Source organism: Stegostoma tigrinum, chromosome 4 (genome assembly GCF_030684315.1).
Source record: "Stegostoma tigrinum isolate sSteTig4 chromosome 4, sSteTig4.hap1, whole genome shotgun sequence".
Lineage (NCBI taxonomy): Eukaryota > Metazoa > Chordata > Chondrichthyes > Orectolobiformes > Stegostomatidae > Stegostoma > Stegostoma tigrinum.
In genome coordinates this window covers 6,844,064-6,861,027 of record NC_081357.1, presented here as the reverse complement: position 1 = coordinate 6,861,027, position 16,964 = coordinate 6,844,064, and the positions used below count along the sequence as shown (strand labels likewise).

Genomic DNA, 16,964 nt, shown 5'->3' with positions numbered 1-16,964 from the left:
TGTTCAGTTACATGGGAGACAATCACGGTTGTTGTGGGGCAGAAGGCCGCTGTCATTAATAACTGGTCATAATCAGTTATCTGTTGCTAGCCAAAGCTCCATTCATGCACACCTCTGCATTCCAGATTGTCTGGAAATGACTTGAGCAAGCAGCTGTATAAACAGCACCTACAATGAGTGCCAGGTAACTTGTTCATGAAACCTGCAATAATACTTTGACAGTCCTTGTTTTTTTTTAAAACAGCCCTTTTCCCATTTCGGTCCACAACCAAAATAAATTGGAAAAATAAAAAGACATATGTTTACACTGATCTGTTGTGTTTTGAGATCCATATTCTCATCTACTTCTGTGATATATGAAGTTCTTTGTGTCATTACGACAATCACAATGTAAAATAAAACCTGTTTAATACTTAAAAACTTTGAGTATTTCAAAAAATAAAAGTTGTTTAGTGCACATTTTACATAAATGGGTGTGTCCAGTGGTTTCCCTTAACACCTGAGCTGATCTAGATTCAAAAACAGAGAGTGCTGGAGAAACTCAGCAAGTCTTGCAGCATCTATAGAGGGAAAACAAAATTAACATTTTAAGTTCAGTGATCTTTGTCAGAACTGAAGTTAGCTGGGGATTGACGGAATGTAGGCTGCGTTAAGAATGGAGTATGGGGTTGGGGACCACAGCATATGGAGATGGCATTCAGACAGAGAGAAAAGGATATGCAAACAAAGAAATTGCTGGTGATAAACGAAGAAATAATAATCAGTTGGAGTGCGAATGAGAAGTGCAAATGTTTGAAAATGGCGTGGCTGTACCAGGAGCAGCCCAAACAAGACAGATCCTAGGAGTATGGAGGAAGGGAGTGAACAAGGGAGTGTGTTTAAATTTGGAGGAACAACATATCATCTCCTGCCTGGGTATCTAATAGCCTTCAACACTGAGTTTAACAATGTCTGCATCTTAGCAGTATACATTCCATTTTTCACTAGCTATCTTCAGTTATGATGAAAGGTCATTGGACTTGAAACATTAACTCTGTTTTTCTCTCTACAGAGGCTGCAGATCCACACTGCTTCTCCAGCACTTTGTTTATGTTGATGGATATATTGAGACATAGAGTTTTCACTTGTCCACATTTTTGTCCTAGTTGCTTGGCTGATTTTTCTCAAGGGCCTTAATTATAGCCACAACATCCCTACAGTATAGATTGAGGCCATATAGCCCATTAAGTTGATACCAATCTTCTGCAATGCATCCCATACAGATTCACGCTCCCTACCAGCCCATATTTACACTAGCAAATTCATCTAGCCTACACATTCCAGGACTCCACAGGGCAATTTAGCATGGCCAATCCACCTAACCTGCATGAAAACTGAAAGAACAGTGGATGCTGTAAATCATGAACACAAAGAAGTGCTGGAAAAGCTCAGCAGGTCTGGCAGTATCTGTGAAGGAAATCAGTTACATTTTGGATCTGGTGACCCTCCCTCAGTTCTGATTTTTGTTCTGTCTTTGGTTCCACCTAACCTGCACATCTTTGGACTGTGTGACGAAACTAGAGTACCCGAAGGAAAGCCACACAGACATGTGGAGAATGTGCAAACTACACACAGTCACCCAAGGCACTGAAGGAGTACAGAGGTAGTCAACACAGATCTCAAGCAGCAATGTCATTCGAGCTAGATTTAGTGCAAATTACCTTTGTGTAAAGCAGTTGAAGGTGGTACAAGGACTGGCTGCAGAGAGACTAGATAAATAGCTGATTGCTCGCCCTCATTAAGCATTTCTGATTGGTGATGGCTGACGCTTCAGTGATTAGCCCCTCTCATGTGTGTGTTTAGTAAACAAATCAATTTCCAGAGCTACATGAACAGATATTCAATATTTAAAGCGTCAATTTTATACAGCTGGAGTGATGAACAGGACACTCTGACACAAAGTGGAAGACTATGTGAGTTTGTTAAGACTTCACCAATACTGCACAACAGTTTTTCTGGAACTTCCCTGAGGAACTCACTTAAAAAGGTGCTGTCTTACCTGTCTTTGTAGGGGTCATCAGGAAAAAGAGAGCTTAATCCCATCCGCAATAATGGAGTGGTCAGCATATCAGTGCAAGAGATAAGGTTGAAGCATGTGTGCAATTTTCAATCAGGAGTGTTGAGTCAATGATTCATCACAGCCTCCTCTAGAGATTGTAAGCATCACAGATGCCAGACTTCAATCAACTCGATTCACTCCATGTTCTGTATGGAAATGATTGAAGGCACTGGATACTGCAAAGACTATGGGCCCTGACAACATTCTGCCAATAGTATTGAAGGCTTTTCCTAAATAACTTGTCACCTGCCTAACCAAACTTTTCCATTACAGTTAGAACACTGGCAATGTAGAGAATTGCCCAGGCATATCATACACACAAAAAGTAGAACAAATTCACCTCAGCCAATTATAGCACCATCAGGCTACTCTCAACCATCAGCAAAGTGATGAAAGATGTCATCAACAGTGCTATCAAGCAGCACCTGCTCAGCAATAATTTAGCGGAGGCAGGTTTAATTGAGGTATTCAAGAGGTAATGGATGATTATTCAGAAAGAAATAATATGCAAGGGTACAGGGAGAAAGTAGGAAACTGTAGGTAATGATGCTCATTTGAAGAGCCAGTGCAGATGCTGGAAATCAGAAACAACATCAAAAATTGCTGGAAAAGCTCATAAGGTCTAGCACCATCTGTGCAGAGAAAGCAGAGTTAACATTTCGGGCCCAGTGACACTTCTTCCGAACTGACTGCAGCTAGGAATAGATTGCTATATATGCTGAAGATAGAATCAGGGTAGGGGGAAGGAGCAAACAGTAGGGAGAGATGGACTCCACGGAGAGAGAGAGAAAAAAAGTGGGCCGACAAAGGATTAGGTAAAGATCAGCCTGGGAGAATCAATCGCTGCTAATGGGGGCTATTAGTAGCTAATAACAGGTTGTTTTTGTAGCAGCCCATGTGATGAGAAGGTCTGGTGTGTGAGCATTGGGGAAAGGACATGGGAGTAGGTGCTCAGGCCCTAAAATTAGTGAACTCAATATTAAGTCCAGATGTATCAGAGATAATGGGAACTGCACATGCTGGAGCATCCAAGATAATAAAGTGTGAAGCTGGATGAACACAGCAGGCCAAGCAGCATCTCAGGAGCACAAATACTGCTTGGCCTGCTGTGTTCATTCAGCTTCACACTTTATTATTAACTCCAGACGGTTGCAACATTTGTGAGTTCATTGTTAGCCACTAATGGTCCCCATTACTCGTTTCATTTGCCCACACTAATCCATAGCCTTGAATGTTATGACACTTGAAGTGCTCATTCAAGTACTTTTTAAAGATTGTGCGTTTTCCTGCCCCACTGCCCTCCCCAGCAGTGCATTCCAGGCCCCCGATAGCCTATGGCTGAAGATGTTTTTCCTCAAATCCTTCCTATACCTCGTGTCTTTTACCTTAAAACGATGCCACTTTGTTATTGACCTTTTGGTTAAGAGGAACAGCTACCTTCGATTCACCCTGTCCATGCCTGTCAATCTTCTCTACTCCAAAGAAAACAACTCAAGCTTATCCAGCTTCTCTTCAATGCTGAAATGTTCCATCCCAGGCAACATCCTGGTGAATCTCCTCTGCACCCCTTCCAGTGCAGTCACATCCTTCCCACAGTGTGCTGCCCAGAACAATACTCCAGCTGTGGCCTTACCAAAGTTCTGTACAATCCAACTTAACGCCCTGCTCTTATAATCTATGTCATGACTAATAAAGAAAGAATTTGATAAAATCTTTAGCATATATCATCCTACTTGTCAAAATAAAACAGAAATAGACAACTAAAGAGGTAGATGACAACATAATATTTAAGAATAATGTAAAAAATTGTAAAACAAAGCACAGATAGTAGTGAATGGAAAGATTAAAAAAGCAGCCCAGGGCACCAAGGCAGTAAAGATAATAACAGCTACAAAAAGAAAGAAAGGTACATCAAAATTAGCACTAACATTTCCAATTAAATCAGGAGAAAGATGGTCAGGAGTTTATGAAATAATTCTAAGCATGATGGTAACCAGCGTACCTAGTGAAACTAGGAATAATGCTTATGGGCTATATTATTATTTATCATGTGGAGGTGTTGGTGATGGACTGGGGTGGACAAAATTTTTGGTTTTCTATTTTATCAGTCCTCTAAAATGAAACTTGATGAGTTTGCCAAGCTGAGAGACAAAAACCACTGTTCTGGAGAGAAAAAAACAAGAGATAATACAATCAGCAGAAACTGCCAGTACTTTGATTTATGAAGACTAAGCTTAGATTGAAATAAGGTGAAGTAGAGAGTTCCAACAACATATAAACATAGAACATAGAACATAGAACATAGAACAGTACAGCACAGAACAGGCCCTTCAGCCCACAATGTTGTGCCGACCATTGATCCTCATGTATGCACCCTCAAATTTCTGTGACCATATACATGTCCAGCAGTCTCTTAAATGACCCCAATGACCTTGCTTCCACAACTGCTGCTGGCAACGCATTCCATGCTCCCACAACTCTCTGCGTAAAGAGGGAGTACTGTGACTAGTCAACCTGCATGCAGTGACAGTGTGAATGGTAGGTAAGACAGCTCTATTGATGCCGTTAAATCTCTACAGGCATTGCCCCAAGTGCTAACCTGTTGACACTGACAGGCTCTGTGGCCTCTTTTCACTAATTCTTGAGTTGATAACCATGGAAAGAAAATTATTTCCTCCATTTGTTCATTGCCTGTAAGTCCTTCAAGGCAGTATCAAAGCCCTCAGTACCCTCTCAGTTGTTGCATCAATTTCATCGTTAAGCACTGTTTCATATCTATTACAGCCAGTGTTCACCTCTAATATCCCTTATCTAACCTTCCGTACTGACAGGCAAGCCATTTGTACTGCAGATGGTACAAGCATAACTAGAATCCCCAGGTAATATGAAACAGGAGTGTCCACCCTATATTCCCATTTCTGGGAAAAAAAATCAAACTTATAGCAATGCAATATACATTAGACTAACAAAAAAATCTTGCATTGTGCACTTACTTTATTTTGTTTAGCAATGGTGTCCACAAGGAAGTTCGTCCTAACATTGTCGACATTTGGTACTAGGATTGAAGTATAATCTGGTTCACTGTCAGTTGGATACAGATATTCTTGTACCCAAACTTTCCAGTTCTCCCATTCACCTGACAAATCAGACAAAGCAGAATACTGCTGAAACAAAAATGTTGTGCTGCATTTTAATCCAAATGTTAGTTTACCTCAAACCACCAAAACAAACATGTCTGAGAGCAGAAGGCGGCCATTCAGGCCTTCAAAGCTCTTTCAGCCTTCTCTGCCACTCAACTGGATCATGCCTCACCTGACTGCGACCTCAACTATTGTCAGGAATTGTGTCATTTCTTTTTAAACATACAAGAAACAAAGACAAAAGAAAATGAGATAACAAAGTGTGAAGCTGGATGAACACAGCAGGCCAAGCAGCAGATGCCTGCTGTGTTCATCCAGCTTCACACTTTGTTATCTCAGATTCTCCAGCATCTGCAGTTCCCATTATCTCTGATAACAAAAGAAAATAGTCTGCTTTATTTTTAAAGTTCATAAATGAGCCTCTTTTAAATAATACATATGTCTTGATGAAGCTGTACATTTGTATTAAAGTTGTGGACCTCATAAAATTCAACATATGTGAAATGCAGCTAAGCAAGACAGAAAGTGGGCTGATTGTGAAGCATGAAGAAATAAAATTCGGTCAGAGTTTCCATATTTTACATACATGGGTATTAGATGACAGATGCAATTCAACATGGAATGCTGATAGGTAAGAAAAAAATGAAAAAACAACATTACAAACATTTCTGGATCTGCAGCTTTGTTCACTTAAGATAACATAAATATAGTTAGTTGTTTGGTAGCACAGAACTTGAGAATAGCTGCAAAACGATACTACTCTCTCTGGGCCTTCCTTGTCCGCTCCAATTCCCCTCCAACCCCACCACACCTGGCACTCTGCCCTGCAACCGCGGGAAGTGCTACACTTGCCCCCACACCTCCTCCCTTACCCATACTCCAGACCCCAAGATGACTTTCCACATCAAGCAGACATTCACCTGCTCATCTGCCAATGTGGTATACTGATCCGCTGTACTCATTGTGGCTTCCTCTACATTGGGGAAACCAAGCGAAGGCTTGGGACCACTTTGCAGAACACCTCCGCTCGGTTCGCAATAAACAACTGCACCTCCCAGTCGCAAACCATTTCAACTCCCCTCGCATTCCTTAGATGACATGTCCATCCTGGGCCTCCTGCAGTGCCACAACGATGCCACCCGAAGGTTGCAGGAAAAGCAACTCGTATTCCGTTTGGGAACCCTACAGCCCAATGGTATCAATGTGGATTTTACAAGCCTCAAAATCTCCCCTCCCCCCACTGCATCCCAAAACCAGCCCAGCTTGTCTCCCTCTCCCTAACCTGTTCTTCCTCTCACCTATCCCCTCCTCCCACCTCAAGCTGCACCTCCATTTCCTTCCTACTAACCTCATCTCAGCCCCTTGACTTGTCCGTCCTCCCCAGACTGACCTATCCCCTCCCTAACTCCCCACCTACACTCACCTCTACAGGGTCCATCCCCACCCCTTTAATTTGTCTGTCTCCTCTTCACCTATTTTTTCCTCTATCCATCTTCAATCCACCTCCCCCTCTCTCCCTATTTATTTCAGAACCCTCTCCCCAGCCCCCTTTTCTGATGAAGGGTCTAGACCCAATATGTCAGCTTCTGTGCTCCTAAGATGCTGCTTGGCCTGCTGTGTTCATCCAGCTCCACACTTTGTTATCCTTTATCAAAGCCTTTTGCTTTGCACTCATTACAGTGCCAATCCAAAGGGAAAGCAAACATTTATATTGCATGAGAAAAGAATGTTGATCGGTTGGAATGTGGCTAGTGATTGACATATACATTGTTATGAAAACTTCATCCTTAAATGCTGATTGACAGTTAACTGCCAGGCTTTGTTCAAATCTTCAACCAGGCAGGCTGAATCTGATTGGTCAGGGCATTGTTTTAATAAATGAACCAGGAAATGACTATTCACCTATTTTGTTGAGTTGAAACTGTTGCAGTGTATGTACATGTTCTTTCCAACTGCAAAGAACAGGACCTTGTGTATGCATACATGTAGCTTGCCATATACACTGTGGACCTTACTGACAATCATAAAATGCAAACTCGCAGCTGATGTTGGGCACTGCATTTTGAATTTTACAAGTGCAGGCTATTTGGATATGGCCAGTAGATAATGGGAACTGCAGATGTTGGAGAATCCGAGATAACGAAGTGTGGAGCTGGATGAACACAGCAAGCCAAGCAGCATCTTAGGAGCACAAAAGCTGATGTTTCAGGTTTTCTGATGATGGGTCTTGGCCCAAAATGTCAGCTTTTGTGCTCCTAAGATGCTGCTTGGCCTGCTGTGTTCATCCAGCTCCACACTTTGTTATCTTGGATATGGTCAGTAGATGTTTTGATGAACCCAAATGAAGGGATCTGCTGTTTGATCCATTCCACTAATCTTTGGGATGTACAGCCTACGTACCTAGCATTGCTGATGTGAATGATAAGCAGATGTTGAGGGGTTGCGGAATTCCTGATCAATTAATTTTAAAAAAAGAGTCTAAATTGGCTGAAGTGAAAATTAGATGCATAAACGGAGGGAAATGTAAATGCTAAAAATAGCAGAATTAGGCAGAATTTTCCAGTCATGTGAAAACTGGTGTGGTGGGTGTAGGGAGAAGAGATGTGGAGGGAACAAAAGGGAAGGACAATTCAGTGGAAAGGTTCTGCATTGCATTTCTGTTCAAGATCCAGCTGCTAATAGCAACACCGTCCACTCCTCAAAGCTGAACAGTCAGCCAGGTTAAAGGGAGAGTGCAAGAGAGCAGGCCGGGAGCAGCACTGGGCATACCTGAAGATGACGTTTCAACCTGGTAAAGCCACCAAACAAGACAATTTGCATGCCAAGTAGCATAATCAGCAAATGATAGACAGTGCTAAACGATCCCATTATTAACAAAGCAGATCTAAGTACTGCATGCCTGCCATATCCAGTTGTGAATGGTAGTGTACAATTAAACAACTCACTAGAGGAGGAGGCTCCACATACATTCCCATCCTCAATGATGGAAGGGCCCAGCACATCAGTGCAAAAGATAATGCTGAAGCTTTTACAGCAATCTTCAGCCAGAAGTGCCAAGTCTATAGGCCCTGACAACATTCTTGCATTGGGCTGCTCCTCTTACCAAGCACTTCTAGTACAGCTACAACACTGTTACAACACAGGACAAATCCAACCAGGCCAATTACCACCCTATCAGGCAATTCCTGATGGAAAGTGTCGTCAACAGCGCTATCAAGCAGCACCTGCTCAGCAATAACTTGCTTATCCCTACTTCTGGCCTTATGATTGAGCAAAGGCCTTTGACAAAGCTGGTAAAGATGGTTGGGCCTAGAATACCAGCCCGAGGAACACCTGCAGAGATGTCCTAGAGCTGAGATGACTGGCTCTAAGAACCATAGACATCTTTCTATTTCCAGGTATGACTCTAGCCAGCGGAGAGCTTGCTCCCTTATACCCACTGATTCTAGTTTTGCTTGCGCTCCTCGATGCCACACTTAGTCAAATGCAGCCTTGATATCAAGGGCATGTCACTCTCACCTCACCTCTGGAATTCAGTTTTTTACCCATGTTTGAACCAAGGCTGTAATGAGGTCAGGAGCTAAGTGGCCCTGGTGGAACCCAAACTGGGCTTCACTGAGCAGCTTATTGGTGAGCATGTGCTGCTTGATAGTACTGTTGATGACACCCTCCATCATTTTATTAATGATCGAGAGTAGACTGATGGGCCGGTAATTGGCCAGGTTGGATTTGTCCTGCTTTTTGTGTATAGGATATACATGGGCAATTTTCCACATTGTCAGCAGATGCCAGTGTTGTAACTGTACTGGAACAGCTCGGCTTTGGGGAGCGACAAGTCGTGGAACACAAGTCTTCAGTACTATTGCTGGAATGTTGTCAGGGGCCCATAGCTTTTACAATATTCAGGGCCTCTAAATGCTTGGAATAATGTGACTTGAATTGTTCATATGTTTGTAATAGTATGGAAGAGAAAATAATAAAATCACCCCCAATAACGCAGCATATTGCATCACTAGTTTATACCCCATTTTCAATGTGCGAATTCTGAACGATATTGTGCAAAACACAAAGTAATGGCTCATACCTTGATGATTGACAAGGAACTCAAACATAGATTCAGCACTGTCTGGAGGAATATCTGGTAGGTCCAGTTTGCTGTTGTGGCTCTGTAAGAATTTCTCAAGTTTAGCTCTGCTGTCTAATTCCAATAAGGCACCAATACTCCACATGAGAACAAACACAAATAGCCGTTGAAGTTGCAATGCATCAGAAATTCCTCCATCTTCTCTTGAAGGAATCAAGCCATCCAGCAGCGTAATTGACTAAATGAAGAGAAAAATATGCATTTTTATTGAATAGCTTACTATTGCTTTGAGATTTCCTCTGAAAGAAACATTGCTTTATTCTGTATTTTCCAGAAGTACATCAATACATCAGAGAAAAATGCCTTCACAAATCAATACACATTGCCAGATAATTCATGAATACAGATTCACAATTCAATATTTCACGAAGGGAGCTCTTATATCTCCAAGATGTTGTGGGGCTGGTCGTGACAAAAGCAAATAAACAGGTGGATTGGCACCGAGGTGATATCCATCCCCTTCTCGCCACCTCAGAAACTAAGTTCTGATTGGGTAGTCCAGCTTTTCTGTCCAGCAAGTTTTGGGCGCAAGCTCTACCAGGGAAAGCTTGCCAGCAGCCAATCAGTGGTTGTTCTGACAAAAATTGGCTGCTGGTTTCGCTCAACAATTAGCTTCAGGCTAATGCTATGGGAATATGCGTTTGGATCTAACCATGACAGGTGATGAAGTCTAAATTCAATAAAAGATCTGGGATTGACAATGACCATAAGGGAGAGTGAGCATGTAACCACTGCCGATTGACATAATAAACTTATCTATTTCACTCATATTCTTTTGGGTAGGGGATATGTCATCCTTACCTGGTCTGGCCTATCTGAGATTCCAGAACCACATCAATGAGGTTGACTTTTAACTGTCTTCTGAAATGACCCCAGAAAACCACTCAGATCAAACGACAATTAGGAATAAATGCTGGCTCAGGCAGTAATGCCCACATCCCTATATACTGCTGAGTTCTGCAATCTCTGTCCATTTGAATATTATGTTGCTTTTCTATTTTGTCTGCTAAAGGGGACAAATTTGCATTTTCCAATTTATACTTCATTTGCTAAATTTTCCTCCACTTACTTAACAAATCTATAGTCCTTATGATCTCTTCTCCTGCCAATCTTTGTGTCATTAGCAAACTTAGCAACCATATCTATAGACCATACAGTCTTGTGGCCCAGTGGTCATCGGGCCAGGCAAAGCCTAGATTCATGTCCACTTGCCCCAGGTACTTGTCTTAACCTGTCCAAACAGGTTGGTTAAAAATTTCAACCTTCAGACCATTCTCCAAGTTAATGATATGGTTTGTAAATAGTTGAGGCCCTGGCACTCTTCCCTATGGTACTGTATTAATTTACTCAGGTCAAAAGTTAGGAACTGTAGCGAGTAACTGCCCAAAACCTGTTCACAGTTGGTATGGCAACTGCTCCGCCCAAGGCCGCAAGAAATTTCAGAGTAGTGAAGTCAGCCTAGTCCATTACAAAACCAACTTGCCTTCCACTGACACCGTCTACACTTCCCACTGCTTTGGGAAAACAGTCAACATTATCAAAGATGACTTTCACCTGGTTACACTCTATTCCACCCTCTTCCACCAGGCAGAAGAAACAAAACTTTGAAAACATCGACCAACAGATTCAAGAACAGCATTTGGCCCATATCCCTCTAACAACTGCTCATCACATATCCATCCAGATGACTTTTAACTGTTGTAATTGTACCAGCCTCCACCACATCCTCTGGTAGATCATTCCATACATGCATCACTTTTGCATGAAAAAGTTGCCCCTTAGATGCCTTTTAAATCTTTCCCCTCTCACCTTAAACCTATGCACTCTAGTTTTGGACGCCCCTATCCTGGGCACATAGTTTGACTACTCACTCTTTCAATGCCCCTCACGGTTTTATAAACGTCCATAAGTTCACCTCTCAGCCTTTGATGCTCTAGGGAAAATAGCCCCAGATATTCGGCTTCTCCCTGAAGCTCAAACCCTCCAACCCTGCCAACATCCTTGTAAATCTCCTCTGCATCCTTTCAAGTTTCAGAACATCTTTCCTATATAGCAGGGAGACCAGAATTGCATGCAGTACCCCACAAAATACCTAATCAATGTCCTATGCAGCCACAACATGACCTCCCAACTCCAATACTCAATACACTGACCAGTAAAGGGAAGTGTACCAAATGCATTCGTCATTACCCTGTCCACCTGTAACTCCACTTTCTGCCCCAAGTTCGCTTTGTTCAGCAACACTCCCCACGGCCTTACCATTAAGCGTTCTAAGTCCAGCCATGAAATGCCCTACCAAAATGTAGTACCTCAGATTTATCTAAATTAAACTCCATCCGTCACTCCTCGGCCCATTTGCCCATCTGATGAAGGTCCCGCTGTACTGTGAGGTAACATTTGCCGTCCAATAGACCACCAATGTTGGTCTAATCAGCAAACGTACTAGCCATACTTCCTATGTTCACACCTAAATCATTTATATGAATGATGAAAAGCAATGGATCCAGCACTGATCCTTGTGGCACAGCATTGGTCACAGGCCTCCAGTCGGAAAAGCAACCCTCCACCACCACCCTTTGCCTTCTACCTTTGAGCAAATTTTATATCCAAAATGGCTAGTTCTCCCTGTACTCTGTTTGCCATAACCTTGCTAACCAGCCTACCATGTAAACCATATCAAATGCCTTAGTGAAGTCCATATCGACAATGTCGACTGCTTTGCCTTCATCAATCTTCTTCATTATTTCTTCAAAAAACTCAATCAAGTTAGTAAGACACTATTGCTCACACACAAAGCCATGTTGACTATCCTTAATCAGTCCTTGCTCTTCCAAATAAATGTAAATTCTGTCCCTCAGAATCCCATCCAACAACCTACCCACCACTATATCAGGCACACCGGTCTATAGTTCCCTGCCTTTTCTTTACCACCTTTCTTAAATAATGGCACGATGTTAGCTACCTTCCAGTTTTTGGCACCTGCCCATGGCTATTCATGATATAAATATCTCGGCAATGGGCACAATAATCACTTCCCTAGCTTCCCACAAAGTACTAGGATACACATGATCGGGTTTTGGGGATTTATCCACCTTTCTGTATTTTAAGATGTCCAGCATCTCCTCCACTGTAATATGGATACTTTTCAAGATGTCATTATTTACTTGCACAAATCGTCTCGCCTCTATATCCTTCCCCACGGTAAACACTGATGCGAAATACTCGCTTAATATCAACATCATTATTTGTTGACAATCGTTATTTACAGTATCGGTATTTATATTGTTTAGTACAGTGGGTAGAAACAAACCCAGAGATGATATTGGTGAGGTGATGGTCCAAAGTTAGCTTTTGAGATCTGAGACATTCATCAGAAATCTCTACTTTTCTCTTCATGGATGATGTCTTGTGAAAATTTCCAGAATTTTCTGTTCTTTTATTAGACCTTCAGCATCTGCAGTATTTCATTGTTTGTACAGATTCATAGAAAGAAAAGTACAGCACAGTACAGGCCCTTCGGTCCATGATGTTGTGCCGTCGAATAATCCTAATCCAAAACTGAAATAACCTAACCTACATTCCCCTCAATTCACTGCTGTGCATGTCCAGCAATTGCTTAAATGTCACTAATGACTCTGCTTCCACGACTTCCACTGGCAAAGTATTCCATGCGCTCACAACTCTCTGGGTGAAGAATCTTCCTCTGATGTCTCCTCTATACCTTCCTCCTAACACCTTTAAACTATGACCCCTCGTGGCAGTCAATCCTGCCCTGGGGAAAAGTCTCTGGCTATCGACTCTATCCATGCCTCTCATTACCTTGTACACCTCAATCAGGTCACCTCTCTTCCTCCTTCTCTCCAGAGAGAAAAGTCCGAGCTCAGTCAACCTCTCCTCATAAGACAAGCCCACCAGTCCAGGCAGCATCCTGGTAAACCTCCATTGCACCCTCTCCAAAGCATCCACATTTTTCCTATAATAGGGCAACCAGAACTGGACACAATATTCCAAGTGTGGTCTCACCAGGGTTTTGTAGAGCTGCAGCATAACCTCGCGGCTCTTAAACTCGATCCCCCTGTTATTAAAAGCCAAAACACCATATGCTTTCTTAACAACCTTATCCGCTTGGGTGGCAACTTTGAGGGAGCTATTCACTTGAACACCAAGATCCCATTGTTCCTCCACACTGCCGAGAATCCTGCCTTTAATCCTATATTCAGCATTTAAGTTCGACCTTCCAAAATGCATCACTTCGCATTTATCCATGTTGAACCCCATCTGCCATGTCTCAGCCCAGCTCTGCATACTGTCAATGTCTTGTTGAAGCCTGCAATAGCCCTTGATACTATCAACAGCACCTCCAACCTTTGTGTCATCAGCAAACATACTAACCCACCCCTCAACCTCCTCATCCAAGTCATTTATAAAAACTACAAAGAGCAGAGGCCCAAGAACAGAGCCCTGTGGGACAACACTCAGCATTGACCACCAGGCAGAATACTTAACATCTACAACCACTTGCTGCCTCCTGTCAGCCAACCAATTCTGAATCCAGACAGCCAAATCACCCTGTATCCCATACCTCCTGACTTTATGAATGAGCCTGCCGTGGGGAACCTTATCAAATGCCTTGCTGACGTCCAGGTACACCACATCCACTGCTCGACCCTCATCAACCTGTCTCGTGACTTCCTCAAAGAACTCAATAAGATTTGTAAGGCATGACCTGCCCCTCACAAAGCCATGATGGCTCCCTTTAATCACGCTATGCTTTTCCAAATAGTCATAAATCCTATCCCTCAGAATTCTTTCCAAAACCTTGCTGACCACAGACGTAAGACTGACTGGTCTGTAATTTCCAGGGATTTCCCTATTCCCTTTCTTGAAAAGAGGAACAACATTTGCCTCCCTCCAATCTTCCGGTACGACTCCCGTGGAGAGTGAGGAAGCAAAGATCTTCACCAGCGGCTTAGCAAACTCCTTTCTCGCTTCCCGGAGCAACCTAGGATAAATCTGGTCTGGTCCTGGGGACTTATCAATCTTAATGTTTGCCAAAATTTCCAGCACATCAACTTCCTCAATCTCGATCTGTTCAAGCTTGTTTTCCTGCTCCTCAAAGTTCTCATTCACAACAAGGTCCCTTTCCTGATTAGAGAGACAGTATGGCCCTGGAGGTGTCTTATCAGAAACAAATATACACACACTGGTGACATTTCAGTTTGGGTTACCAACCTGCACAATGTAGTTACACTCCAGCAGCTCCATTACTGGATTGAGGTTTAACTTCATGTAGACATAACTATCTTCAAAGGCTCTGTCGTACAAGTCTTGCAGAATTTCAGCTTCCCAAAGAGTACGTTTATTTAACCAAGCCTGAAAGCCAAAACATAGAAATATTCAGAGTAAGGAAGGGAGAGGGGCAATCACTCCTCAATTTAATACATAAAATGTTTTGAAATACAAATGTAAGGCATCAGTGGACATGTGCAACCATCAGTCATGTCTCTCTAATCATTGACAATAGACAGAAGCAATAAACGATCTGTTTGCAAAGCAAAGACTTTGTAAAATCATTAATAGAATAAGTAAGGATGCAGGATCCTACAGCTAATCAACTGAGAAGTGTGAATTTTACATTTAGTGTGGAGCTGGCATGAGAAGAATGAAATGAAACAGATAGTCTTGAGATAACAAAGTGTGGAGCTGGATGAACACAGCAGGCCAAGCAGTATCTTAGGAGCATTAAAGCTGACGTTTCGGGCTTAGAACACAGATGCTCCACCAATCAGTCAGCAAGTCTGGGCTTGGTCTCACCAAAATAGAGGAGGGCACATCAGGAGCAACGGATACAGTAAATCAAGTTGGAGGATGTACAGGCAAATCTCTGTGGCATTTAGAAAGATTATCTGGGGCCTTGGACGGAGGTGAGAGGGGAGGTGTAGCACCTCCAATGGTTGCAGGGAAAGGTGCTGGGCATGGTAGGGTTAGCGGGGATTGTGGAGCGATGAAGGAGTCGCGGAGTGAGCGGTTCCTACCGGAAACAGATGGGTTGAGGAAAGAAATATCTCTTAGGTGGTGGGGTAGGATTGCAGGTGGCGGAAGTGGCAGATGATGATACACTATACGCGGAGGTTGGTGGGGTGATATGTGAGAACCAGGAGGACTCTGTTTTTTAGCCAGGGGAGGGGGTTTGAGAGCAGAAGTGCTGGAAATGCAAGAGATGCAGTTGAGGGCATTATGAATCACCAGCAGGGGGAAGTTACTGTCCTTGAATTAGGAGGACATCTGCGATGTCCAGGAGTGGAACGCTCCACCTTGGGGGCAGATATGGTGCAGGCGGAGGAATTGGGAGTAGGTGATTGCATTTTTTCAGGAATATGGATGAGAGGAGGTGTAATCTAGATAGCTGTGGGAGTCGGTGGGCTTGAAATAGATGTTGGTTGTGAGGCGGTCATCAGAGTTGGAAACAGAAAGGTCGAGGAAGAGAGAGGGAAGTACCAGAGATAGTCCAGGTGAATTTGAGGTTGGGGTGAAAGGCATCAGTAAAGTTGATGAACTGTTCAAGCTCCATCAACGTAGTGGGGGATAGTGCCAGTGTAACAGTGGAAAAGGGACTGTTCCATGTCTCCTACAAAGAGGCAGGCATGGCTCGGACACATGCAGGTTCCCATGACCACCCCTTTCGTTTGTAGGAAATAGAGGAGTTAAAGGAAAAGTTCTAGAGGGTAAGGAGAAATTCCATTAAGCAAATGAGAATGTCGGTGGAGGGAAAGGGGCTGGTTTGGCTTTTGGGAGAGGAAGAAGCGGAAGGCCTTTAGGCCCTCCTCATGGGGGATACAGGTGTAGAAAGACTGGTTATCCATGATGAAGATGAGGTGTTGGGGACCAGGGAATTCAAGTCTTGGAGGAAGTGGACAGCATGCGTCCAGTCCCGAACGTATCCAAGTGTCTGTGATTAAACCCACTAACATTTGTTTTCAGCCCCATTCACACAAAAGACTGATAGACAAGTGCAGTTAAGGGATAAACAAAAGAAAATATCAAAGTAGCTAATGTCCTTTAGGGAAGGAAATCTGTATTTCTTACTTAGTCCGACCTACATGTGATTTCAGATCGATGGCAATGTGGTTGACTCTCAATTGCCCGCTGAAATGGCCAAGCAAGCCATTCAGTTATACCAATTGCTACAAAGTCTCAAACAAATGAAACCAGACAGTTCACCAGGCATAAACCTAAGCACCGGAAAAGACTATGGCAGAAATAGCGCTGTTGACCCTGCAAAGTCCTCCTCACTGACATCTGATAGACAGTGCCAAGGTTGGGAGAGCTGTCTCACAGCCTGACAGTCATACTGACAGGATCATACTTTACAGACAATGTCCCAGACACCACCATCACCATCCCTGGATATGTCCTGTCCCACTGGCAGGACCACCCCAGCAGAGGGAGAGGCACAGTGGTGTAGGCACAGTCAGGAGGGAGTAGCTCTGGGAGTCCTCAACATTGACTCTGGACCCCATGAAGTCTCGTGGTTTCACATTACATCTGGCAAGGAAACCTCCTGCTGATTACCACATACCGT

General features: G+C 43.2%; 1 protein-coding gene across 1 annotated transcript in view; it reads right to left on the bottom strand.

Annotated features, from left to right (window-relative positions):
* The window catches only part of LOC125452340 (dynein axonemal heavy chain 8-like), a 1,165,100-nt gene that overhangs the window by 304,626 nt on the left and 843,510 nt on the right, over positions 1-16,964 (bottom strand). The window contains exons 57-59 of the mRNA XM_059645122.1: positions 14,615-14,755; positions 9,323-9,560; positions 5,092-5,234 (exon numbers count right to left, since the gene is read on the bottom strand). Of these exons, the coding sequence (XP_059501105.1) occupies positions 5,092-5,234; positions 9,323-9,560; positions 14,615-14,755 (522 nt within the window). The remainder of the gene's footprint in view (positions 1-5,091; positions 5,235-9,322; positions 9,561-14,614; positions 14,756-16,964) is intronic.